Consider the following 27,177-nt stretch of genomic DNA (forward strand, 5'->3'; position numbering starts at 1 on the left):
ACAGATCACCATTTCTGCTAAACAGCTGAGACTTGCTAGTAAAGTCCTCCACTTTGTCCCCCAAACCATCAACGCGTCAACAGGAGCAGGCTTCCATGCTCAGGGCATACCAGAATTTTGTCGTAGTTCTGCCACGCTTTATCTATGAGCTTCCAGAGGTTCTCAAACACATCCTTTTGAGGTAAGAGAGTGCAGTAAGCCAAGGCCAAGTCCAGATCCACCAGGCGACAGCTAAACACCTGTAGGAGGTAAGCATCATGGGTAAACAGAAGGAAGGCCCCTCGGCTCAACTCCCCCGCTGAGGGCTGAGCCCTCCAGAAAGAGCAGCCTTTCCGGAGGTAACAGAGAAGCAGCTCTAAGACGGTTGCTAAAGACACCTTTGGCCAGAACTAGAAATAGAAGGAGAGCCATCTCAGTGAGCTCTGCAGGACACAGAAGTCTTCTTTCTCCCTCCAGCTGACATCAGTCTCTGAAATCACCCATGAACCCTCCTTTGCCTCCTTAGTTATTGAACCCACATTTTAGCAAGCCAAGAAATCAGAAGAACCAAAACACATCTACCACACCCTCCCATTGGCAAATCTACCTCACCCTCTGGATCTGAACCAATATGGCTGTGAGCTTTGCAACAAAGCCGTGTAGTTCCTGACAGACTGCATGTATGACAGTGGTCCCATAGGATGCTGCTGCTGCAGCCATCTTAGCTCATGGAGGTTTACTCCATGTAGTCTGTACCGCTTCACCTACACGCATCAGTCACCACCTAACAGAATGTCCCTCCCTTTCACACGTCACTGGAGACCATATCCAGCGTCCTCATCTACCTAAGGGCTCGCTCTAACTTACAACTATTTCTCTTTTCTCTGCTCACTCAATGTTCTCTGTCTAAAACCAAAACAAAACAAAATAAATGCCAGGATCTGGAGAACTCTAAAGAGAAAGACGCAGTGCTCTACAACGCCACCTTAAAGTATAGGGTCCCAGATTAAGGCTGGGTCAAAAGCAACACCAGGACTTGGCCTTTAAAAAAAAATTTATATTGATGGACAGTGGTGGTGCATGCCTTTAATCCTAGCACTTGGGAGGCGGAGGCAGAACGATCTCAGTGACCTTGAGGCCACCACAAAGTGAATTTCAGAACAGCCAGAACTGCTACACAGAGAAACCCTGTCTTGGAAAAACAAAACAAAACAAACCAAGCCCCCCAAAAAACTATATATATGTAATCATTTTATGTATGGGTATTTTGTCTGCATGAGTGCATGTACATGGTATGTGTGCAGCATTTGCAGAGGCCAGAAGAGGGCATCAAATCCCCTGGAACTGGAGTTACAGACCCTTGTGAGCTGCCACACAGGTACTTGGAATCATATCCTGGACCTTTCTGCTCTAAACTGCTGAGCAATCTCTTCAGCCCCAAGACTCGGCCCTTTTTAAAAAATGTCCACATAGGAAATGTTCCAACCTTGCAGACATACCTCTGTAGCAACTCATTGCGTCTCTAGTGGCAGGAAATCAGCCTCAGCATTCAGATAACAAAGCAGCATGGGTGTTCTAGCAAACCTTTATTTATAAAAGTTAACAGCTGGTAGTCTGCAGGCTCATTAAGTATATGAATTAATCTAGATCTTGTACCAAAACACATGATTGGCAAAAGAGACAAAATTAAATTAGAATGTGGGCATTAAATTAGCACAAATCTTTATACCACTGTTAAATTTAGTGATGGAGAAATCTGCACTGTCAGTAAACAAGAGAACATCTTTCTCCAAAGGAGACAAACACTGGATACTTAAGGGTAAGGAGCCTTATATGCTGGGCAGTGGTGGTGCACAGCTTTAATATCTGCACTTGGGAGGCAGAGGCAGGTGGAGCTCTGTGAGTCTGAGACCAGCCTGGTCTATAAAGTGAAGATCTAGTATAACCAGGGCTATGGAGAGAGACTCTATCTCAAAACAATCCTCCGAAAGAACCTTATGTATGATGAGGGAAAAAACTATTACAAATAATAGAAAAAAGAAAGCTTCCCATTAAGTAACATATCAAAATAAAGAGTGTGCTGTAATGCCTTGTATTATCATTACACTTTTCTGAACTTTTAAAGCATCAGCACATTTGGAAGTGTGAACACTCATGTGCATATGTGTGCATGAGAGGTCAGAGGGAACTCAGAATGCCCTTCCTTAGGTGTCACTTTTTTTTTTTTCCTCCTCCCTTAAATAGGGTCTCTCATTGGCCTTCAATTCTCTGATTCAGCTAGGCTGGCCAGCCAGAGCCATCGCTATGTGGGGTTAGGGAACACAGGACCTCAGGTAACATGTGGAGGTTAGAGGAGAACTCTGTGGAACTGGTTCTTTCCTTCTACCATTATTTGGGTTCCAAGGCTCAAACTCAGGTTGTCATGTTTGCATGGCTATAACCTTTACCCACTGTGCTACTCTGACAGTCCTCAAAGCTTCTTTTTAAAGTAATCTGACAGAGCTGGGCATGGTAAGGAGTACCAGTGTTGGGAAGGCAATATAGCTTGGGCTGTCCCGTGTTTCAGTCTTGTCTGGGAGGCTTACTAATTAATCTGACTAATAAATTGAACCCAAGTGCCCAATACAAAAACAATAATCCTTCCCCTCCAAAAGGCTCTTAGAATGTCTTAAAAATTAAAGACTTGCATCTGCCTATGATGCCAGCCCATAAGGCAGGAGAATCAGAAGTTCAAGGTCACCTTTGACTATACACTGAATTCAAATTTGAGACTAACTTGTGCCATACAATACCCTGTTTCAAAGTGGAATTTTTTTAATTTTTATTTTATCTTATGTACATTGGCGTTTTGCCTGTGTGTATGTCTGTGTGAGGGTATCAGAATCTCTAGAACTGGAGTTACAGACAGTCTTGAGCTGCCACATAGGTACCAGGAATTAATCCTCTGGAAGAGCAGCCAGTGCTCTTAACCACGGAGCCATTTCGCCAGCCCTAGGAAATATTTTTTTTAAGACTAATAAATTAGAATTCCTGAAAAGATATCCTGGCATAGAAATAGAAACCATAAGTAAAGATTTTTAATATCCTTTAGTCCATTAAAAATAACAAAAAAGTAGCCGGGCGGTGGTGGCGCACGCCTTTAATCCCAGCACTCGGGAGGCAGAGGCAGGCGGATCTCTGTGAGTTCGAGGCCAGCCTGGACTACAAGAGCTAGTTCCAGGAGAGGAATCAAAAGCTACGGAGAAACCCTGTCTCGAAAATCCAAAAAAACAAAAACAAAAAAGGGGCTGGAGAGATGGCTCCGTGGTTAAGAGCACTGATTGCTCTTCCAAAGGATCTGGGTTCAATTCCCAACATCCACATGGCAGCTCAAAACTGTCTCAAGATCCAGTTGCAGGGGATCGGACACCTTCACATCAATGCACATTAAATAAACCATAAAAAATATTAGAAAAAAAGAAACCAAAAAAACAAAAATCATGTGCCTGGCAGTGGTGGTGCACGCCTTTAATCCCAGCACTCTGGAGGCAGAGGCAGGGGGATCTTTGTGAATTCGAGGCCAGCCTGGTCTACAAGAGCTAGTTCCAGGACAGGCTCCAAAGCTACAGAGAAACCTTGTCTCAAAAAACCAAAAAAAAAAAAAAAAAAAAAAAAAAATTAAGGGGAAGAAATGGACAGGATTCATTACAATTTCATTCATGTTCAATAAAATACCATTCACATAAACTACAAAACAACATAGCAACAATGTATGGCAGTCACACGGGCTCTTGCAGTTTCTGAACGGAAGAACACATCAAATGCTACATGACTGGCTCAAAACCAACCAACCAACCATAAATACTCACTTTCTGCAGGAGTGTCGTGGTACTTCCTCTGATAAATGTGGTGGACTTTTCTTTCAGTTCCATAACAATTTGCCTTGAGGTCATCAATGTGTTCTCGCCAAGTAACTTTCAGAAAAGAACAGAAAAAACTTTAGGTCCAATTTGATGTACTATTCTGAAAATTGCACTTGGGAGACAAAGGCAGGTACATCTTTGTAAGTTCAAGGTCAGCCTGGGCAGCAAGATATTCTGCCAAATAATCCTCAAACAAACAACAATAATAATAAATGCCTGCAACAACAACAACAAAAAAAAAACAAAACAAAAAACCATAACCACAGCAGACAAATGCTGTGCTGAGGCTAGAATGAGGAATCACCAGCTGAACCTAAAACTTTGACTAATAGTTTCCACATGGCCAGTTCTGAATCTCAGCGTTTTCAAAGTGGAGAATTTCAGGCTACTAACAAAAATGTGTGCAAATGTCCTGGGATCTTAGTAGATGTTCAACAAATGTATCTTGCAGTTAACAAATAACCATCAATGTCTTTGCAATTGTAGAACTCTAAAATAACTCTAAAGCCATTTCTGACAAATTCTGAGCTCTCTCGGTCTCAGCAGTAATGCTTCCCCCTCCCCACCTGGGAACCAAGGACCTAACAGCTACTGAAATGCTGGGAACTTTCCATTTCCCTGAGTCTTTGTGAATGTTCTCCAGGAATTGGGGCAAGATAACCTTTAAGATGTTGACACAGTACCCACACATGTATGTTTTGACTCAGCCCCTGGGAAATGGGGTCAAAGTGACCTCTTACCTCATCTGCTCTGGCAACTGCTCTCCAGCCAATTATTGGTAATAGCCCTTTTGAATAAGCCAATCATAATAGTCAAAGAACAACCCCCAGACACCCCCTTACTTCTGTGGCTTTTTCCTTTAAAAATAGCCTGTACCAGCTATTCGGGGTCTCTGGGCTTCCCGAATGCTGAGACCCTATCATGACAGAATTAATAAAATCCTCATGCTTTTACATCAGTTGTGGTGTGAGAGATGGTCTCTGGGGGCAACTCCTCCTCGGTGTTTGGACTCTAGGGTCCAACACAATGAAGCCAACAGGAGATTGGCTTGCCAGAGCTTTTGACATTAGTCACCCAAAGTCAAATCATTTATTATTAAAGCTGTACCTTTTCACTCAAATTGATACTCATGACGTTTGACATAGAGTGCTGCAGGCAGGTACCAAAGGAACCAACCACGAACCTCAGGGCCAGCTCCCACTGACTGGATTCTTGAAGGTTCTGGAGCAGAGTAGAGATGGAACTTACAATGGGGAGAATAAGGCTGTCTCCTACAAAGTGAGAAGATGATTTTTTAATAGTTGCAGACTTCTTTGGGGGTCAGAAGAGAAGAGGGTGTCAAGGTGGTGATGCACACCTTTAATCCCAGCAATCAGGAGGCAGAGGCAGGCAGATCTCTGTGAGTTCAAGGCCAGCCTGGTCTACAAGAGTTAGCTCCAGGACAGGCTCCAAAGCTACAGAGAAACCCCCAACACACACAAAGAAGAAGAGGGTGTCAGAGTGAACTGAAGTTACAGGGTTGTGAGCCTCTGGATGGGTGCTAGAAAATTGAACCTGGGTCCTCTGTAAGAGCCACCCCCCCCCCTTTTTTTTAAATAATGATCATTGTGGGAAATTGCTCTCAGGGATGGCCTACTTCCTCAAAGAGGAAACAGCTGTAAAGATCATTCCCAAAGTCTTGTGAAAGAGTTAACACACGACTGTTAACAAGATTAACACTAAATAGGAAAATAAATCCAGCCAGGCGGTGGTGGCGCACACCTTTAATCCCAGCACTCGGGAGGCAGAGGCAGGCGGATCTGTGTGAGTTCGAGACCAGCCTGGTCTACAAGAGCTAGTTCCAGGACAGGCTCCAAAACCACAGAGAAACCCTGTCTTGAAAAAACCAAAAAAAAAAAAAAAAAGAAAATAAATACAGTTGGTCATAATATCCATTTTTTTTAAGTTTAGATGCTTAAATTATTGGCAGGTAAAGATAAATCACATAATTCTCTGACCTCTGAAAATTTAACAGTGAAATTATTAAACAATTGCATCAAGAATTTTATGACAAATTCATATTCAAAATTTCAGTATGTATGAATTTATGCTTTATCTTGGCATTTGCGTATTAGTAAAATTATATTATAATATTACACATTTTTAATTGTAAATACCTTTGCTAGTAGAACAGTATGGCAAACTTGTAGAATCCAAAGGATGTCTTTTGCTTTCTACAAAAGAGAAAAAGAAATGAACTAAGACTAAATAACATAACGCTTACAAAGCACCAAACTCAGCTATTACTGAAACACCAATGTTGTAAAGCAGCAATTGCTTTAAGAAGCAAAACAAATTACAAAACTCAGAGCTGAGCATGGTGATACATGCCTGAAATCAAAGCACTTAGGGAGCAGAAAGGTTGCAAGTCTGAGGCAAGCCTGGGCTATACAGTTGATGGAGGAAGGTCATTGGCTAATAAAGGAGCTGCCTTGGCCCATTTTATTGGTTAGGACATAGGTAGGAGGAGTAAACAGAACAGAACGCTGGGAGGAAGAGGAAGTGAGGTCAGAGTCTTGACAGCTCTCCTCTCGGGAGCAGATGCCTGAGAGAGACGCCATGCCCCGCTCCCGGGATGAAGCTCCGACCCAGGATGGACATAGGCTAGAATCTTCCCGGTAAGACCGGTTCTCACAGATTATTAGAGATAGGTTGATCGGGATGTGAGAATTAGCCTGTAAGTGCTAGAGCTAAAGGGCCAAGCAGTGCTTAAAAGAATACAGTGTCTGTGTAATTATTTTGGGGCATAAGCTAGCCGAGCAGGCGGCTGGGGTGCTGGGAACGCAGCCCCGCCGCCCCTTATTACTACATACAGTGATATACCATCACAAAACAAACCCAAAAAACGAAAACCAACCAACCTAACAAACTAATTAACTAGCTAATTAACAAGAAACCTTAAACTACACATCCAAAATGCTCAGATAAACATGCAACCTAATAAGCAGCACCATGATCATGAACTAAAACTTTTTACCCAGAAGCTCTTCATAGCCTTCTAAAGTCACGACCCAGGCATGGTGATTTGAATGAGAAATTTCCCTCATTGACTTGGGTATGAGACTTCTTGGTCCTTAGTAAATGGTGCTGTTTGGGAAAGTTGAGCAGGTATAGCCTTGCTGGAGGAAGTCAGCCACTGGAGGCAGGCTTTGAATGTCTAAAACCAAGCATATATGTGTATGTGTATGTGTGTGTGTGTGTGTGTGTGTGTATGTGTATGTATATGTATATATGTATACGTATACGTATATATATATTTTTGTTCTCTGTGCTTCATGGCTGCTTCTGAAGACATGAGTTCTTAGCTTTCTTTCTTCTCTCTCTCTCTCTCTCTCTCTCTCTTTGTTTTTTTTTCGAGACAGGGTTTTCCTGTAGTTCTAGAGACTGTCCTGGAACTAGCTCTTGTAGACCAGGCTGGCCTTGAACTCACAGAGATCCACCTGCCTCTGCCTCCCGAGTGCTGGGATTAAAGGCGTGCGCCACCACCACCTGGCCAAGTTACCATTCCTGCCACTTGCTGCCATGCCAGACTCTTTTTTTTTTTGGTTTTTTTGAGACAGGGTTTCTCTGTGGCTTTGGAGCCTGTCCTGGAACTAGCTCTGTAGACCAGGCTGGTCTCGAACTCACAGAGATCCGTCTGCCTCTGCCTCCCGAGTGCTGGGATTAAAGGCGTGCGCCACCATCGCCCGGCCTCTTTTTTTTTTTAAATATTTATTTATTTATTATGTATACAATATTCTGTCAGTGTGTATGCCTGCAGGCCAGAAGACCCCATTACAGATGGTTGTGAGCCACCATGTGGTTGCTGGGAATTGAACTCAGGACCCTTGGAAGAGCAGGCAATGCTCTTAACCTCTGAGCCATCTCTCCAGCCCCCCATGCCAGACTCTTTATTCTCTGGCAAAAATAACCGTATGCCAAAGTAAACCCCGGCTACCATAAGTTGTTTTTGGTCTTAATGTTTTATCACAGCAACAGAAAGTGACTTATCTACCATCCCAAAGGGTACCGACTACCCTGACTTTGAATACCATGGCTTAGTGTGAACCCATTTTTTTCTTACATAAATGAAATCATATGCAGTATGCATTCTGTTGCGCTTGAATCCTTAACATATAAATTTATCTTATTGGATATAGTTCTGGTTCCAAGCATCTATAGCTCCAGTGTTCGTAACGCAAAAATAAATAGAAAATGATACAAGAGAGACTTACCTTCAATGGGTACCACTGAGGAAATCAGCTCATAGATGAGTGGCAGCACCACCTGCGACTCAAGAACAATTCCATCTTCACTGAAGAAGTCACTGTAGGACCACTCTTCATATGGATCCTTGTGTGTCCCAAAAGTGGCCTAAACAGCAAACCACACAGAGCAGACAGCAGTGGGTACACTGCAACACATACACCCTTCACTAACTGAGTAAGGGAGTCAGGTATAATGTTTTTATTAATTTTAATTATTTGGAGGTCTGTATGTACTCATGTGAAAGCCAGAGTGCTGGATTAACTGGAGCTGGAATTGCAGACCACTGTGAGCTCCCTGTGGTGGGTTCTTCCAACTGAAAGCGTGGGGGATGTGTGTGGGCTCTCTATAAATGGCACACAGCTTTGGATGAGGGATTTTAGTATCCACAGATCCTGGTTGTCTGAGGGGAGGGACAGAACTGGAACCAATTTCTTCTGTGCATACTAAGGGAAAGTTATATTCTAGCATTCCTTTCTTTTTGGTGACCTTGCAAAAATATCACTTTGAATAAACCCCAAGAAAGGGTCAATATCCAGAGAGGCCCTATATTTCAAAAACCAGTTCAAATCAAAATAAACAACTATGCCTGGGAAAGAGAATTGGCTCCACAGCTTTTTTGAGGATGGGTTTCTAGAGGAGAGTAAAAAAAAAAGTAAGCGGGATATTGGTAATTCTGTGAACTGTGCAAGTGATATGAAGTGTCACATGTCGGGCCAGCAGCAGCTTGGCTTATGGAAGTAAAACTCTGAAGTGACTTACTTTCGTCAGAATTCCACGGTCATCCATCTGGCATTGTCTGGAGAGCTCCACAGCGGTTAAAGCGTATTTACTTAGTTCTAAAGCATCCAGCAAAATATCTGAAAGTGAACAGGATCATCAATCCTATCTTATTCCTTTAGAATAATGAAAACAACTTTCTTATAATGACCATTTAAAATTCCCAGGAAGGCCAAAAGGTAGATAGCAAGCTCACCATGTAGCTTTGACTAATGTAAATACAGTTCATGTCTGCACTAAAGCTTACAAAAAAAAAAAAAAAAAAAGGAAAAAGAAAAAGAAAAAAAGCTTGCCTGAAAGAGATCAGTGTGGGGAGGCTGGGAATGCCATGACCATACAGAAGCAAATGCCATAAGTAGTAAGAAATCACAGTATTAAAGGGTTTGGGGATTGACTAACTGGTTGCCAGATTGGTAGCTCAGGCTAGCCTTGGGCTGACAATCCTCCTGTCTCTCACACACCCAAGGGAACAACTTGGTTGTTAATGTTTTAAAACTATAGTATCCTAGTGTAAGAAAGAGAAGCTGTCTCTTGTGTGGTTTCTAGAATGCAGTTATCACAGACAGTGTGTGGAAGATATGGGTACAATAAACCAGAGAGTATGAAGATCTATACAGCTTGTCACCTGCACTGCAGAGGGTAGCAGCATGGCACGCGAGATCGTGTATCTCAGAAGGAAGATTTAGTCCTACTGGCGCTGCCATTGGGACATCATTAGCCAACATATGACAAAGCTTCTGACACACCAGAAACAGCAATCTCCCCGTGTCAGCATTGCAGTAATACTTAAGTAAGTCTCTGGAGAGGGAGGAAGTGTGGGGAGTTAGGATTCAGATCAAAACCACACACATTTGTGCCGCTTGCATTCGTATCTAACCACTAACAGCAACACATAAAGTCTTCAAGGCTTTCTCATTGGGGCTGAGAGACAGCCCAGCACTTAAAGGGTACTTGTTGCTCTTGCAAAAGATCCGGGTTCCGTTCTTAGCACTCCCATGCATAGTGGCTCACAACCATCTGTAACTCCAGTCCCGGGTGATCTGACACTGTCTTCTGAGCTCTAAGGGCACTAAACATGCATGTGGTGCACATACATACACACATATATACATACATACATATCAAAACACTCATAAAACCATTAAAACAACAACAACACCAACAAAGAACTTTTTCGTGGTACAAAGTGTGATCCATTTTCAAAGTACTTTAGTTACCCTTAAGGATCAAGGCACAGGAGCCAACATTTAACAGTCATGTGACCAACTAAGCAGGGTCTATCTTCCTCCCATACCACTATTTTTAGACAAAGAGACTCCAAAACAGGCTCTCAGGAAACCAATAATCACTTTTGTGAAAACAAAAGTAACCCTGGCCCTATGCTTATCAGTGACGGAAAGGACAGAACAAAAGTCATTTTCTGAAAAACTGCAAGGCGGAGACTCCAGTGTCACCTGCATTTGCTCAGTGCTGCTCCCACCTTCCCATCCTTTAAGGCTCTCAAGGCCAGTTCTTCCTCCAGCTCTTGTGCAGACACCTGCAGGGCCAGTGCCTGTCTGTGCAGCTTTGACCTGATGCTCAGATCCTCCCCCCCGGCCGGGGTGGGCCCAGGGGGTCCCCTGAGTTTAGGCTCAGCCTGTGCATCTTCATGTGCCTTAATATACTGTTCTCGAAGACTAGCTACCAGGGTGCTGTTGCTGTAATCTTCAAATGGAAGGAAGACCTCAAAGTTCTCCTGCATCAAAGTGAGACAAAGCCCCAAGTTTACTCAGTGTTAAAACCCAGCATTGAGTTTCACCCTCTCCTTGAGAAATTATTCACTTATAAATTAGGAATTTAAGATTTTTATGGCTCAACACTAAAAGTTAGGAAAATAAAAAAACATAATTATGGAGAATGGTTTCTCAATTTTAGCACTCTTGACATTTGGGTCCAGATTTTGTGCTGTAGGAAGCATTGTAAAAGAGGGGAGGCTTAACTATTAATTTTGGATAATTCTACTCTGGAGAGTTGTGCTGTCTTATGGGTACAGACTTTCAGCTCTGAGTGTGAAAAAAACAGGTGATGGCTGCAAAGCATTGTAAATGTAATTAATGCCACAGAAATGAAGGCAGAAAATCAGAATGGATCATTTTGTTATATGTATTTTATATACTTTTAAGAAACTAGGAGCCGGGCGGTGGTGGCGCACGCCTTTAATCCCAGCACTTGGGAGGCAGAGGCAGGCGGATCTCTGTGAGTTCGAGACCAGCCTGGTCTACAAGAGCTAGTTCCAGGACAGGCTCCAAAACCACAGAGAAACCCTGTCTCGAAAACCAAAAAAAAAAAAAAAAAGAAACTAGGAAAATAATATACCAAAACTATCAACTAATTCTGTACAATACATGAATTACATCTCAATAAAGTTGCTGAGAAAGAACCAGTGTGTCACAGTCCCTGAAAGCTGAACACACTAAGGTCAGGTACACTGACTGGGTACGTAATATCTTTACCTGTAAGCTTGCAATCACTTTAAATTGTTTCAAGAACTCTTCAGATTCATCCTTCTTCTGTAGATTGTCTGTAATTAGATTTTTAAAAGTCACAGCAGATGTACAAATTCTCATATGCTATAATTTGATTCTCCCAGAATGTCATGGTAACAGGAGGCCGGACTTAAAGTTATCTGAATGAGTTAATCTAGTTATGAATCAATAGATTATTTCAAGAGTGAAACCTGAGAAGAGAAACTTCTTTCAGGAGGTAGAATAGGGAAGTTTAAGAGTTATAATAAAATGGAAGGGGCTGGAAAGGTGAATTGGTAGTTAAGAGCATGCCCTGCTCTTCCAGAGGACCAGAGTTCAAGTTCCAGCACACACATCAGATAGCTCAAGGGTCTAACTTCTCGGTCAATATGAACACACACACATACCCACACAAAAGACACATATACACACAGTTAAAAATAATAAAATAAAAAGAATGGCAAGTCTTCTGAAACAAATTTAGCCCCTCTCCTCTAAGAGTGTTACTTTCTCAACTGTTTTAAGTCCATGTTTAAATAGGTGAGATTTCTCCCCTTCTTATCGCCAACAGATACACCAGGTATCTTAACAATGAAAGCTTACCAAAACAGGTAAACAGAAAGTAAGTCAACTTTATATGCTGCTGTCTGACTAATTAAAAACAAAAAGATTAGATTTTTCATATGGAAAAATGGGTAAAATTAGACAACCACAGCCTTGGTAAGCTTTGGGACAAAAACCAAGTGGAGGAACAGAGGGGTAGGGAAACTACCTTTCTGGATATCACACAGGATTTTGAGAATATCCACCGATGTCTTCGTCACAGACATTCTCCAGGCCTTGTCCTAAAACGTGCAAAGTGAAGTCTACTTCTTTACTGATCACTTCAGTTGGACACATAAAACACACATAACAACCATGGCCTCACGGGCTGGGGAATAACGAGAGAGGATTTCCTAGCACACCTTTGGCATGAGTTTCATCCTCAGTACTACCAAAGAACCAAAACAAAACAATATAAAAGTAGCAAACAAATAACCAACCAAGGAATCAGAAAAATAATAAAACAAGTGATTGAGGAATATATGTAGCTCTGGTCAGGCGGCTGCAAGGTGAAGGAGACGCACCAACACGGACTTCAGAAATACCAGGAAAGATGTGCTGACCCAGAGTCTCCCGGCTACGCTGTAACTGGCAGACCTTTCTTGTTGAGTCACGCTAAAGCCTTGCAAACTTTCTCCAGTGAAAACAATATAAAGGCTAATAAATAGCTAGGTAATCAGGATGAGTAAATAATTAGGCTTTCAGCAATTACTTTAGAAGAATTAACAACACAGAGAAGAAAAAAAAAACTGGACTGAAAGACAAAAAGGGATGTGGGATGGAGAGTCAGTCAGTAACAGAGGACACTGCAGACACTGTACTCACCAGAACCACACACATAGAATACCAGTGGCAGAACAAAACAGGTTTGAGTTGAGGCTCTGCTACTTTTTAATAAAGTCAATTAAAAGCTCATGTTCTACATTTAATCTACAATAGGATCTACTTACCAAATTTATGTGAAAAAGGAGACAATTAATTTAAAGCTGGAGCCGGGCGGTGGTGGCGCACGCCTTTAATCCCAGCACTCGGGAGGCAGAGGCAGGCGGATCTCTGTGAGTTCGAGACCAGCCTGGTCTACAAGAACTAGTTCCAGGACAGGCTCCAAAGCCACAGAGAAACCCTGTCTCAAAAAACAAAACAAAACAAAACAAAAACAAACAAACAAAAATAATTTAAAGCTGGGAGGCATTTCTTAAGGTTTAAATCCAACTATTCTGGTAAAATTTTTTTGTGGAAATGAGGGCAGGGGAAGGGTCTTACTATGTAATCAAGGCTGGTTTGGAACTCACTGGAAATGAGCAGGACGGTGACCTCTGGTCTCTTATCGCTAAAGAAATGACTGGCTCTACTGAGAGCATGCTCAGCTTCAATGACTTTTTATTTTCAAATTGATTGATTGATTGATTGATTATGTATGCAGTGTCCTGCCTGCATGTATGTCTCTACACCAGAAGAGGGCACCAGATCTCATTACAGTTGGTTGTGAGCCACCATGTAGTTCCTGGGAATTGAACTCTGGAAGACCAGTCAGTGCTCATAACCTCTGAGCCATCTCTCCAGCCACAATGATTTCTTTTGAAACAAGGACTTATAAGGGACTGGAATTCAAGGTTCTTGTCCCACCTCCCTTGCAGATTTCCAAGTGTGCACCAACAGCACATCAGTGAAACCCTCACCTCTTCAGAACTGTCTGGCTCTTCCTGCAATGCCAGTCGAGCCCAAATGATGACTCTTTCTGCAGTTTTTTCAGCTTCAACAGGAGGCAGCGACCTCAGTAGCAGGAGGCAGTCATCCGCCTGTGAACAGGGTTAATAAAAAAGGAAATAAACATCTGGTCCTCACAAGGAATAGTTTGTATATTGCTCTTTCTTTTCTACTTGAAAGTGAGAAGAAATTTCTCATCTGCACTGTCCAGTGTGAGGACATGGGCTCAATTAGCAGAATGGGAAACAAGATGAAAAGATACTTTGAAAAAAAAGATTAGTTTAATATTTTTAAAAATCTGAGGGCTGGAGCTGAGTATTAACCCTAACCCTTATCCTAACCCTAACCCTTAGTGGTGGTGCACACCTTTAATCCCAGCACTCGGGAGGCAGAAGCAGGTGAATCTCGGACTCTGAGGCTAGACTGGTCAACAGAGTGAGCTCTAGGACAGGCTCCAAAGCTACTGAGAAACCCTGCCTAGGAAAACCAAGAAAAAAATTACACACACACACATACACACACACACAGACACACACACTATGTTTTCATGTTGATATAGCTTATTTATTTCATTTTGTGAAAGTAGTTTGGACAGTTTAGATTCTGTAAAGATTTAGTCAACAAAGCAGCCCCATGACAATCTAAAACTTCCAAACCTGTTCTCTGTCAATCAGATCAATAATTCTTAGACTGTAGATTTCATCATCAGACAGCCTGTATCCCTGGGCCACTTTCAGAGCATCTTCCAAAGAAGATGGGATATCTTGCTTGAGAATGTATCGGACCACCCTCTGAAAAAGATAACATGTATTTCTTAACATGAAGACTCATAAAACTCAGAAACGATTTGCTTATGAAAGCAAAATGCCTTAAATATTTTTAAAATGTAGCAAAAAAACCTAAACTGGACCTAAGGTTAAAACATGATTTATGGGGCCAGCAAGATAGGTCAGTGGGGAAAGGACTTGCTGCCAAGTCAGAGAGCCTGGTTCACTCTATAAAACCTACATGCTAGAAAGAGAACCAACTGCTCTGAGTTTTCATGGCACACATGTGACCCACTCCCATAAAATAAATCTAGCTCTGTTAACTTTTTAAATATGAAAATCTTTTTTTGTTTTGTTTTGTTTTTAGAGACAGGGTTTCAAATCCAAGACATTGTGCGTGCTAGGCAAGTACTCTACTGCTGAGCTACATGCCCAACCCTTTGAAGACTTTGCTTTTTAAGACTTTAAAAAAAGTAGGGCTGTGGTAGCACACGCCTTTAATCCCAGCACTCGGGAGGCAGAGGCAGGCGGATCTCTGTGAGTTTGAGGCCAGACTGGTCTACAAGAGCTAGTTCCAAGACAGGCTCCAAAGCTACAGTGAAACCCTGTCTCGAAAAAGAAAGAAAGAAAGAAAGAAAGAAAAATCTTCAGTCACCTCCCATGCTGCTCTAGAATTACAAGAACAGAGAGGAATAAACCAACTAGCACTTACCATTATTTCCTTGTTCAAGAGATTCACCTCTCGTATTCCATAACCTCGCAAAAGTTTCTTCATCTCCATTAGTTTGTAACTTTCCTGCAATAATTTGACCCTAAACAAAATGTTTAATAACAAACTGGTATTAATATGACTATGAAAAACAGTCAAGGGTAAACCTAACTGGCTGCCAACTCAAAGCATGAAGCTGGTGCAGGGCACGGACACGTCCTTTAGTGTTCTGCAAACTTACTTGGGGTGGTTCATTTCCAGGTGCTGTTTCACCAGCTGCTCCACGGCTGCACTCCAGGGAACCACCGCCTTGTACATGATCTTCAGCACAGCATCAAAGATGAGCTACAAAGAGAGCAGTCAACAGGAACAATGACCACTTCTCGGACGCACCTGTCATGTAAGGGATGGGCACTGCAGACATCAGGTATGGGTAGAGTGAGAGCATCCACGTGCAAAACATGTATTTCCTTCAATTGTTACACACAAGGAACAATTTCAGAGGCTGGAGAGATGGCTCAGCGGATAAGAGTACTTGTGTCCCCTGCAGAGGACCTGAGTTCAGTTTCCAGAGCCCAATCAGGTAGCTCACAACCACCTGTTAACTCCAGTTCCAGAAGATCCAACACCCTTGTCTCACTTCAACAGACAACAGGCACAGATACAGTACACAAACAAAACAGACCATTAATACACAAAATAAAATAAATAAACCTAAAAACAAAACCTAGCAGTCCTGTTATTCAGAAAAGTACCTAGGATGTTGTTAGTGAACATCTGCAGAGTTCTTGTGCTCCACTGTCTCCATACTTCAGAGTAGCATCCATAATTCATATATAATCTTTCAGTTTTTGAGAATTTTATGTATACATACAATGTATTTTGGTCACGTCCACCCCCATTTACCTCCTCCAACCCCCCCCCCAACTCACAAGAATCTTAACTTCATGTCTTCTCTCTCTCTAAACCATAGTCAATCAGGGCTGCTCTTATATTTTAAATAATTAATTACTTACCTATCTTTTATTGCTCTCCCAAGCCCAGGCTTCATACATGACTTACCATCCTGGGCTGGGACTATGAGCACACGAGTCCCTGCCTTATAATGAGAACTAATGACTGTGGGAGATGGCTGGAAAGTTCGGCACCAAAGAGTTTCATTTCTGAGTAATCCCAGCTCCTGAACAGAGAGGCATCCAATAGACCACAGAAATTCTTTTGGTTTTGGGTGCATTTTCATCTTATTCTCCATAATCAAGGGAAATAGTATGGTTTTGTCTTTTTGTTTTTACAGTCTACAAAAAAATTTCACTAACAAATACTTGTCACTTTTATGACAAAAAAATAGCTTAAGAGTCAATGTTCAAAAGGAACCTTGTTACTCCAAACAGGAAAACCCAACAGTCAGTGTTTTGCTTACGTCTGTGTCAGTCAAGCATCCTATCACTGCCATGGCCTTCGCTTCCCATGCTGTGTCAAAGAATGTCGCTGACTTTGAGCTACACCTCTTTAGTAAATCCTAGGAAAGAGAAACATACATGTTTTCAAATATCAGAAACTCTGAGTTTGCATGTGGTGGCGCACACCTTTAATGAGACAGACCAAGGGTGGACTCCGGAGGCCTGATCCTTAGCACCTTCTCCTGTTCAAGCCCAGTATGTATTGAGCTTCTACTCCTAATACCTCACACTAGTCCTCTGGGAAAAGTCCTACTGTCTTCTTTTTCTTTTTGAGATGGGACCTCATTATGCTGCCTAGCTGGTTTCGAACTTGTGGCCTTGAGTGACCCTCCCATTTCAGTCTCTCTAATAAGCAGGAGGTTCTCCGATGGTTAATAGTAGAATTAGTTTATATTCTTGATCAATTCAGCTGCCTCATAGGTGCTAGTGGTAAAGCCAGGCATTCCTTACAGAGTCAAGCATTTACATGATCAAGTACTGCACAGAATTCAGAAACAGATAAAGGCACTTGTGACCTGAATTAGATGGCCAGGACCCATGTGGAGGAAGGAGAGAACTGAGTCTCCTATGTTGTTCTTGACCTTCACACATGCACCATGTCTGTGAGTACACAGACACACACTAAAAAATGAATACTTAAAAAGTTAAAAAAAAAATCACCTCTATATAAAGCAAAAGAAGCTCTTCCTCTTGCAAACTGTGTTCCCGCATGTAAACTCTCACAGACTTCTCAAGGACAGAGGGGATCAGCTCTGGCGCGGAGACCCTGTCAAACATCCGGAACACTATGGTGGTCGTATTTTCCTGGAGACAAGACAGGGAAGACAGTGTAAATGATGCAGAGTCTGGCCACAAGTGGATACAAAAAAACAAAAGGGTGCTGCAGAGTGTGGAACTCTACCTTCTCAAACTCAGAGAGGGCCAGTTTGCAGTTGTATTTCTTATGCAGGGTGATCAGCTCCTGCAACTTGTTTACTAGTATCTGTAACTGTCGGACTTCCTCTGTGTTTTGATATTCTTTCTAAAACAAAAGCATTAACTTCATTAAGGATACAAAAGTATGATTGAGAAACACAGTCAAACTTATTTCAAAGAAATAAGTACTGGTCACAAGTAGACAGAAGAGGAAACCAGAATCTAAAATTTACTTCTTTAGAAAAATTTGAGAATTGCCACCAGGAGGGCAATTGTTTCAAAACCCAAATATAAACTCTCTCCCTCTCTGTCTCTGAGAGAAAGGATCACATATGGTACAGGCTGGCCTTGAACAAGATACATAGCCAAGGATATCTTTGAATTTCTGAGCCTTCTGCTGGTATCTCCCACACCCTGATATTACAGGTTTGCACCAATGTACCCAGTTTCATGGTGCTTGGGACCTACCCAGGGCTTCATGCATGTTTAACAAGCACTATGCCAATCAAACTACAAGTTAGCCATCATAATACATAAAAAAAAATCACTTTTGTCTGGGGCTAAAGTGGTGTGGGACAATGGTCTGTATTCTGCCAATTATATTTTAAATAAACACTGATTGGCCAATAGCCAGGCAGGAAGTATAGGAGGGACAACCAGACAGGAAGTAGAAGTGGGTCAAGGAGAACAGGAGAATTTGGGGAAGAAGGAAGTCCTAGTCTGCAGTCCTGACCCAGCCACAGAAGAAGCAAGATGTGACTGCCTCACTGAATAAGGTACTGAGCCATGTGGCTAACGTAGGCAAGAATAATGGACTAATGTAAGTTATAAGAATTAATAAGGGGGGCTGGAGAGATGGCTCAGAGGTCAACAGCACTGCCTGATCTTCCAAAGATCCTGAGTTCAATTCTCAGCACCCACATGGCAGCTCACAACCATCTATAATGAGATCTTGTGCCCTCTTCTGGCCTGCAGTCGTACATGCAGGCAGAACACTGTATACATAATAAATAATTTTTTAAAAAGTTAATAAGAAGCCTGAGCTAATGGGCCAATCAGTTTATAACTAATGTAGACCTCTGTGTGATTTCTTTGGGACTTAACAATTATGGGAACCGGGCAGGACAGAAAACTCAATCAATACTAAAGTACAGAAAACTTCACAAGAGAGATTTTATTGTACACATTTCCTACTATAATTCATGCTTTATTGTTTGACCCACTAGTAATGCAGCTCACCTCCAGAACTACATTTCTTTTTTCTTTTTTTTTTTTTTTTTTTTGGTTTTTTCGAGACAGGGTTTCTCTGTGGCTTTGGAGCCTGTCCTGGAACTAGCTCTGTAGACCAGGCTGGCCTCGAACTCACAGAGATCCGCCTGCCTCTGCCTCTCCAGTGCTGGGATTAAAGGCGTGCGCCACCACCGCCCGGCCAGAACTACATTTCTGACGGTGATTCCCATCTGGCCGTGCTTTTTAGTGCTGTGATGCCCAGAGAAAACTCCGAGCCTCATCCAGGAGACAAAGGCCACATCTACATCCCACTACTACTTTTTCAGATTGACAGGTGGTCCCATTTTTTTCTACATCAGAAGGCTTCCTGATTTAAAAAAAAGTAAAAGAAGCAGATATGACTGCTACAGACCCATTCTTATCTGCAATTTTTAGTCTTTTAAAGAATTCTAAGATGCTGCTTTTGAAAAAAAAAAAATCCCATTTCTATCACTAAGAATGTCTTTATATATTTCTATTCTGGCTGGCTCAGTGTCGACGGACTGCACTGAAACAGGCTGCAGTTGCAATAGAAACAACAGAAAGGAAGAAAGGATTTTTCCTTCAGTGGGCTGACACAATGACATGCTTTTCTACACACAGGCAAATCCTCTGCCATGGTGTCATGATTTCACCATGAAATTTGTCTCGACAACATACCAAGGAAATCCAGAGCCAAGAAGATGCAAATCCAACTTTCTCTGTTTTTTCAGCTGTGAAGAACACTTCTGCTAGCTGAAGTCCATTTTCAGGCCAGTTTGCCTTTTAAAAATATAAAAGACCATTAAAAATCAAGTATGAAGCTGCTGTGAGGGAGCAAATATCATTTTCATGTTTAATACACAAATATTACCTTATCAATCAACTCTAAGTTCCTGGATGCTTGTTCCAACCATTTTGCAAGAATGTTCTGAAATAGATACATCACTTAAAAATGAAATTGTCAATAAATCATCACACCCACAAAAATTTCTATAATCAGTTTTTAAGAATATTTTAAAAATATATGCCTGTTGTGGTGGTACACGCCTTTAATCCTAGCACTCGGGAGGCAGAGGCAGGCGGGTCTCTGTGAGTTCAAGGACAACCTGGTCTAAAAGAGCTAGTTCCAGGACAAGCTCCAAAGCCAAAGAGAAACCCTGTCTCGAGAAACCAAAACCAAAATCAAAACCAAACAAAAAACCAAAAAAAAACATAAAAAACAAAAAAAAAAAAAAAAAAAAGAATTTTTTCAAAAATGTATGTGAGTGCATGTGTGTGGCTGAGGTAGAGGGCATCAGAGCTCTGGAGCTGGACCTGCAGGTGATTGTGAGGCATAAAACATTAGTACTGACAACTAAACCCAGGTCTTCTGAAAGAGTACAATGTGCTCTTGAGTCTTAAGCATTGAGCCATCTCTCCAAACCTATAGTCATCACTTATAAGTTATTTATCAGTTACACAGCTGGACACTGAACCCAAGACCTCAAACATGCTAGCATGCTAATCAGTATTCTACCAGCACCACCACCACCATTTTTGCTTCTTTTTGAGTCAGAGCCACACTTTGTAGCCCATGCTGGCCTGGAACCTGCTATGTAATTGCTATGTAGACTAGACTCAAATTCCTAGCAGTCCTTCTACTGCAGCTTCTCAAGGGCAGAGGTCAGAAGTGCACACCAATACATCCAGCTCTATCAACTTTTCACAGGGGTTCCTCAGTAATCTAATATGAAGTATTAAGCTAAATCTTTAAGGGTGGAAATACAAGAAACTCACTTGTCCTTCAGGCACAATCCTTCTCACAAATGGGATCACATCATCTTTAAACCACGAACAAAGTTCTTCCAAGGAGACTTGTGTAGAAATAGAGTTCAGCAAGTTCTCCAGCATTTTCACGTCAAACTTGCTTTCAAAATCAGCCTAAATTATAGAATCAGAAATTAAGACTTGCTGACAGATTTAAACGAATACCCCCCAAAGCGGAAAGACCTGCTTGATCCTTGGGGACAAATAAAAACAAGGACATAGATGCATGAAAATGCCTTGACAAACCCATCACTCTGCATGCTAATTGAAGCAAATTATTTTCTTAAAAAATTTTAAAGCCACTTCAAAGAACATACTACTGATTTTTTTGTTCATTTGTTTGAGATAGGGTTCATCTGTGTAGGCCTGCCTGTCCTGTAACTCACTCTGTAGACCAGGCTGGTCTCGAACTCAGAGATCCTTCTGCCTCTGCCTTCTGAGTGTTGGGGTTAAAGGTGTGTGCCACTGCTGTCTGGTGATGTTACTGATTTAATAATGAATGATAAAGGTACTTTATACAAACAATTCAAATGGGGGGTTCACAACTCATTAAATATTATATTAGTAAGTAGTAGATAATAAAAACACAAGGAAACCAAAGAGATTGTATCCCAAGAAAAATACAACTGGAGATAATAATACAAATACTAATAAGAATTCCATTAGTGGCAAAACACACTACCTTTTCAGTCTAAATATTATATGTTAATATCAGTCAACAAAAGGGGATTTGGATAAACAGCCTATCTATCTGTGGATGAGATGGGGTCTATACATAGTTTCAGGTTCAGTCTGGCCTGAAACTCCTAGACTAAGTAATCCTCCTCCTTCAGCCTACAGATATGTGCTACTGCACATCGTCCTCAAATAAACACCTTTAATGAGTATTCCTTGACCACAATCCAAATAGTAGAAATGTCTTTACCATATTGGCAGAAGCATGATATTAATAAAGCACTTAATAAAAATACTGCTAACTGAGGAACAACTCAGAGCTGATCAGACTCTGAAGCTAGATAAAATATGGCCTGCCATCATACCATAGCATGTCCTCTGATCTTCCATACCATAGCATGTCTCTGATCTGGAGAGATCTCCCCGGGACAGGCCACAGCCTATCAATCTACAACACTCTACTACCCTATCACACTTGACAGCCTGCTAGTCTCCTGTACTCAACCATCCATTGCAGAAGCTACAAAGCAATCAAGAAATTAAAATGCAGAATACATTACCCGATATCTAAGCCAAAGATACTGAGCACAAACAAGGTTTCCTTCCCTTAGCTGCATAAAAATATCTCTGAGAACATCTTCATTATTCAGAAATTCAATCCAAGAGCTACCACTGAGAAATCAGAGGGAAGAGGCAAGTCAGGAATGTAGAACGTACTTTCCATAATAGGTAGCATTATACATCTTAACCACTTGTTTTGAACATTTATTACTTAGTTGGGGTAAGTGTACTAGGCACATATGTAGAGGTCAGAGGACAATATGAAGGAATTGATTCTCTCCCTCATCCTGTGGGCCTTAAGGATTGAATTCAAGCAGACACACTTGGCAAGAGCGTTGATCATCTTGCTGGCTCTAACTACTTCCCATTTTTAAATTATTTTATTTCATGTGTATGAATGTTTTGCCTGCATATATGTATCCACTCATGTGTGTGGTGCACTCAGAGGTCAGAGAAGGGAACTGGAGCTTTGAATTATTAAGAGCTACTATGTGGGTGCTGGGAACCAAACCCAGGTTCTCTACAGGAATAAGTGTAATTCATCAATGAGCAATCTCGCCGCCTTATTTTTTAATTTAAAAAACAATTAGTAAAAATCAAAACAGATCTAAAAATTCCACAGCACAAAGAAAGTTTCCTCCCCAAATCTAGAGAACTCCTGTCACCTTCACTAACGAACTCTCCATGTAGGAACCCAGATCAGATAATCACAACATAAACAACCTGGAGAGATAGCTCAGTGGTTAAGAGCAATGGCTAGTCTTCCAGAGGATCCAAGTTTAATTCCCAGCACCCACATAGTGGTTCCTAACTGTCTATAACTCCAGTTCCAAGGGATCTGACACCATCACACAGACATACATGCAGGCAAAACAAAACAGTTTTATATATAAAACTTAAAAAAAAAAAAGGCAAAAGAATTGAGCCACCCTCAGCTACAGAGAAAGTTTTAGGCCAGCTTATAGGAGACCCTGTAAAAGAAAGAATTTCTTATGCAAAACAAACAATAAATCCCAATGAAACAAATTTTGAATAACAAGTCATTAAATTAAGAGTCAAGCTGGGCGGTGGTGGCGCAAGCCTTTAATCCCAGCACTCGGGAGGCTGAGGCAGGTGGATCCCCATGAGTTTGAGGCCAGCCTGGTATACAGAGTTTCAGGACAGGCTCCATAGCTACAGAGAAACTGCCTTGAAAAACCAAAAATAAACAACCAAAATAAAAATAGAATGCACACACCTGAATTTCTCTGGTCCAAATGCTCCATAAAATGTTGTCAATTTTGAATGAGCCTTTAGCACCTAAAGAAAAGAATAATTTGATAATTTTAATAATGTATGTGGGCTGGTAAGATGGCTTGTCAAAAGGCACTTGCTATGTAAGCCTGGTAACCTGAATTCAAACCCTGGAACCCACTTAAATATAGGAGAAATGAATCGACAAAGTTGTCCATATGCATGCTACTGCACTTGTATTCATGCAAACACACACACACATGTGCATGGACACGCTCACATATGCACACATAGTGATGATATTGAAATTAAAAGTTTTAAATGCTATAAATAAGGCTACTACAGAAGCTCTGTATACACTGTCATTTTAACTCACGCTATGGCTCAATTCCCACCCACACAACTTTATTATTTAACATATCACCCACAAAATAATGAGGACATTTCTAGTCACAGTTCATTATAAAGGCAAACGCATATACAGTGTGGGTGGGGTTTCTCACTTAATCATTTACATTTAAGGCATAACTTATCTGGATTATATTAAATACTTATTTTGAGAATTTAATAGTTTTAACATTTATTATACTGTCTGTGTGTGTGGAGGGGGAAGTGGGTGTATGTACCACAGCAAGCAGGGAACAGAGGACAATCTGTAGGAGTTGGTTCTGTCCTTCTAGTTTGTGGGTCTCAAGGACTGAACAGAGGTCTTCAAGTTTGGCACAAGCACTTTGACCCACTGAGCAATGTTGTCTGCCTTATTTTGGGAGATCAAATGCATGCATGCTCGAATGCATACCCATATTGAGCATTTAGCAGCTACCAGGGGCTAGACAGAAATGCTTTATAGGGATTATTTGCTTTGACTCCAAACCCACCACCTTACTTGGAGCCCCAATTTGTTCCTAAGGAAGTTGAGGAACTGAACAGTCACTCAATCTGCCTTGAAAAGAAAAACATCTTCACCCACGAATTAACCACCGGAACAATGCCATTACCTCCATGAGGCCATCAGAATAGGTAGGCAGTGTTTTGTCTTCTTTCTTTAGGAGCTAAGCATGGAAGGAGACAAAGAGGACATGTTAAGACAGGAATGTACTGGGGATGGACCTCGTCAAACTACATGGTATATAGGTGAGAAAAAAAAAAAAGGAAAAGAAACACAGGGAGACGGGCAACTCTTCATAAAGAAGGTAACTTTCTGTGACTTGACAGACAACATTATCTTTGAAAGTAAGTTGTATTTAAGACCAAAATGAAAGCAGTCTATTCTATGCAATGGTATTAAACAATAAAAAATTATTTATGGGACTCAGCAGTTAAAAGCATGTACTATTCTTTCTGAGTACTCCAACTTGGTTCAGTACCCAGAGGATCTTTTCTTGCCTCAGATGGAATCTACATTGACATGCACAGATACACACATAATTAAAAATAATAAAAAGAGCTGGGGGTGCTGATTCACACTTTGAATCCTAGTACTGGGATATAAAGTCAAACAAGTCTCTGAGCTCAAGGTCAGCCTGGTCTACAAAGCCAAGGCTAGAAAAGTGAGATCCTGTCTCAAACATAAATAAAATGAAAATAGGTGCTGGAGAGATGGCTCAGAGGTTAAGAGCACTGCCTGCTCTTCCAAAGGTCTTGAGTTCAATTCCGAGCAACCACATGGTGGCTCACAACCATCTGTGATGAGATCTGGTGCCCTATTCTGGTCTGCAAGCATATATACAGGCAGAATACTGTATATATAAATAAAGAAATAAATAAGTTAAAATAAAATGAAAATAAACCTTAAAGAGATGTTGCTAAAAATAATGCATATGAAAATTGCCCAAGCAGTGGTGGTGCACAAACACCTTTAATCCCTGCACTTGGGAGGCAGATGTCTGAGTTTAAGGCCAGCCAGGTCTACAGAGTGAATCTAGGCCAGCCAGGTATACAAAAACTTGTCATGAAAAACCTAGATAGATAAACAGATAATAAATATCCAGAATTCACACTAAGTAGAAAAAGGAAGTAAATGAGTAGTTATTGGGGTGGTGGGGAGGGTCCAGAAAGAAACCAACCACACAGGTCTCTAGAGCTCTAGAACATCTGTGTTGATGGATGTACACAGTTCAGCGAGTACACTAGGAACCTTGAAGCTGACATAGGTAAACTGTGTCTCATGGAAACTGTCTCATGGAAAAAGGTAACTTAAGGGAAGAAAAAAAGAGACATTTAAAGAAGAAAATCAAAACCTGAAGGACAAGAAAATATATTTGAGCTGAGAGAATTATCACACACAATTAAAGCAAAATTTTCCAAAAGGAAAACCACCTACCCTGGCTTTGGCATAACTGAGCATTTCCTGGGTGGTCTCATAGGTGACCCACTGGGCCTTGAGGCAGAAATTCACCACGAAGTCATCATCCTGTTTCAAACATGCCAGACAAAGGCAACTGAATAATGCTACGCAGCACATCGACCTGAAAACTCCACCTGATGATGGGAAAACACACCTGGATTTTGCAGAGATTCTCTTTAGCTTCTTCTACAAGCTGCTGCCATTTGGTCTGCTCACTGGTGTCCGAAGAAATCAAAGCCAGTTTCTCCAATATATCATTTGATTTGACCTTATAAACAAGCTAGAACACAAACATGCCACATCTAGTCAGGATCTGAGCATGATGATGTTGTCTTGGGAAGCTAAGGAAAACAAACTAGCATGAAAGAGACTCCCCACTTGGCTCAGGAATGAGGTTTAAACAAGGCAGTCTTGATGGTCACAGCGGCACATGCCTTAGTCCCAATACCTGGGAGGCAGAGCAAGAGAGCAGGGAGATGTCTGTAAATTCATTACTACTTTGTCTATAGAGGGAGGTCCTTGCCAGACAGGCTGCATAGTAAGACCTAGTCTCAAAAAAAAAAAAAAAAAGACAACGAAGAGAAGGAAAAAGTTAATAAAAGTTAATTCTTATCTATCTGGAAGGCAAACCAGATTACTAGGAATTACAAAAAGCATTTTTTGATGTGTCTGTGGCCATGTCAGAGGTGCAGCAGGTGGCACTTGAGCTTCAGGAGTTTGGCCCACCAGACACAAGGTAGTGATAGGAACATCTCAAATAGGCAAAGCCCTGAGGGCTTCAGCTCCAAAATGTCTCTTGCTATTGCTGTGCCTTTGCATGTTTGGCACTGTCATTTTTCTGTGGTATCTGGCATGTTATGAATAGGTGTTGGGGAATCCCCACGGCCTTTAATGGAGTGTAGTTATCTCAAGGAAACAACCTATTCTACTGGACATTTTTACCTGTGAATTATTATGAAGATAATTTCCTCTTAAGCTATACTATTTAACTGAAGTGATGATTTTATACAACAGTGTTAGTTTAAATAGATTCCGATGACTAAGGATTTTTAACAAATGTAGGAAAGGATTATGATAGAAGTTAGTTTAGTGAGAAAATTAATATAAAGGTAAGATATAGTGTTGCCCCTACCCATGATAAAGCAAGGCTGCAGAGAAGAAAAAATAGAACCAAGTAACTATTACACAGCTAGGACTTAATGAGTTTCTGGAGGAGCTGTATAGACTGAGTTAGGTTAATGATTAAGGAGAAAAAAGAATCAAGTCCCAGGAGATAGCACAAGTTCTTTTTGATATTGGGGAATGTGTTCATGGGTTTTGGTGTATAAGCATAGTAGCTTAAAAAAAAGCTTTAAACAATTGCCTTCATGTAACTAGAAAACAAAGAATTGAATGGTTAGTTAAGATAATTGGACTGAGCCAGGTGGTGGCGGTGCACACCTTTAATCCCAGCACTTGGGAGGCAGAGGCAGGGGGATCTCTGTGAATTCGAGGCCAGCATGGTCTACAAGAGCTAGTTCCAGGACAGGCTCCAAAGCCACAGTGAAACCCTGTCTCAAAAAAAAAAAAAAAAAGATTATTGGACTAAACTCTATGAAAATTGAAACTAATAACCTGTTTTTCTAGCAATTATATAAACCCATGTAAAGCCAGGCAGTGATGGCACACACTTTTAATCCCAGCACTTGGGAGGC

At 41.3% G+C, this 27,177-nt stretch overlaps 1 protein-coding gene across 1 annotated transcript in view; it reads right to left on the reverse strand.

Annotated features, from left to right (window-relative positions):
* Kntc1 (kinetochore associated 1) overlaps positions 1-27,177 on the reverse strand; it is an 80,089-nt gene that overhangs the window by 29,286 nt on the left and 23,626 nt on the right. The window contains exons 17-41 of the mRNA XM_041648540.1: positions 25,638-25,763; positions 25,460-25,549; positions 24,135-24,188; positions 23,141-23,202; positions 21,903-22,014; positions 20,638-20,781; positions 19,733-19,789; positions 19,540-19,641; positions 17,597-17,716; positions 17,356-17,499; positions 16,656-16,754; positions 15,477-15,580; positions 15,239-15,338; positions 14,416-14,550; positions 13,732-13,851; positions 12,222-12,294; positions 11,438-11,505; positions 10,400-10,680; positions 9,571-9,743; positions 8,928-9,025; positions 8,135-8,273; positions 6,038-6,094; positions 4,989-5,152; positions 3,828-3,932; positions 111-239 (exon numbers count right to left, since the gene is read on the reverse strand). Coding sequence (XP_041504474.1) covers positions 111-239; positions 3,828-3,932; positions 4,989-5,152; positions 6,038-6,094; positions 8,135-8,273; positions 8,928-9,025; positions 9,571-9,743; positions 10,400-10,680; positions 11,438-11,505; positions 12,222-12,294; positions 13,732-13,851; positions 14,416-14,550; positions 15,239-15,338; positions 15,477-15,580; positions 16,656-16,754; positions 17,356-17,499; positions 17,597-17,716; positions 19,540-19,641; positions 19,733-19,789; positions 20,638-20,781; positions 21,903-22,014; positions 23,141-23,202; positions 24,135-24,188; positions 25,460-25,549; positions 25,638-25,763 — 2,856 coding nt within the window. The remainder of the gene's footprint in view (positions 1-110; positions 240-3,827; positions 3,933-4,988; positions 5,153-6,037; positions 6,095-8,134; positions 8,274-8,927; positions 9,026-9,570; positions 9,744-10,399; positions 10,681-11,437; positions 11,506-12,221; positions 12,295-13,731; positions 13,852-14,415; positions 14,551-15,238; positions 15,339-15,476; positions 15,581-16,655; positions 16,755-17,355; positions 17,500-17,596; positions 17,717-19,539; positions 19,642-19,732; positions 19,790-20,637; positions 20,782-21,902; positions 22,015-23,140; positions 23,203-24,134; positions 24,189-25,459; positions 25,550-25,637; positions 25,764-27,177) is intronic.

Source organism: Microtus oregoni, unplaced genomic scaffold (genome assembly GCF_018167655.1).
Source record: "Microtus oregoni isolate MIOR12 unplaced genomic scaffold, Mior012 000003F_ref0000135, whole genome shotgun sequence".
Taxonomy (NCBI): Eukaryota; Metazoa; Chordata; class Mammalia; order Rodentia; family Cricetidae; genus Microtus; species Microtus oregoni.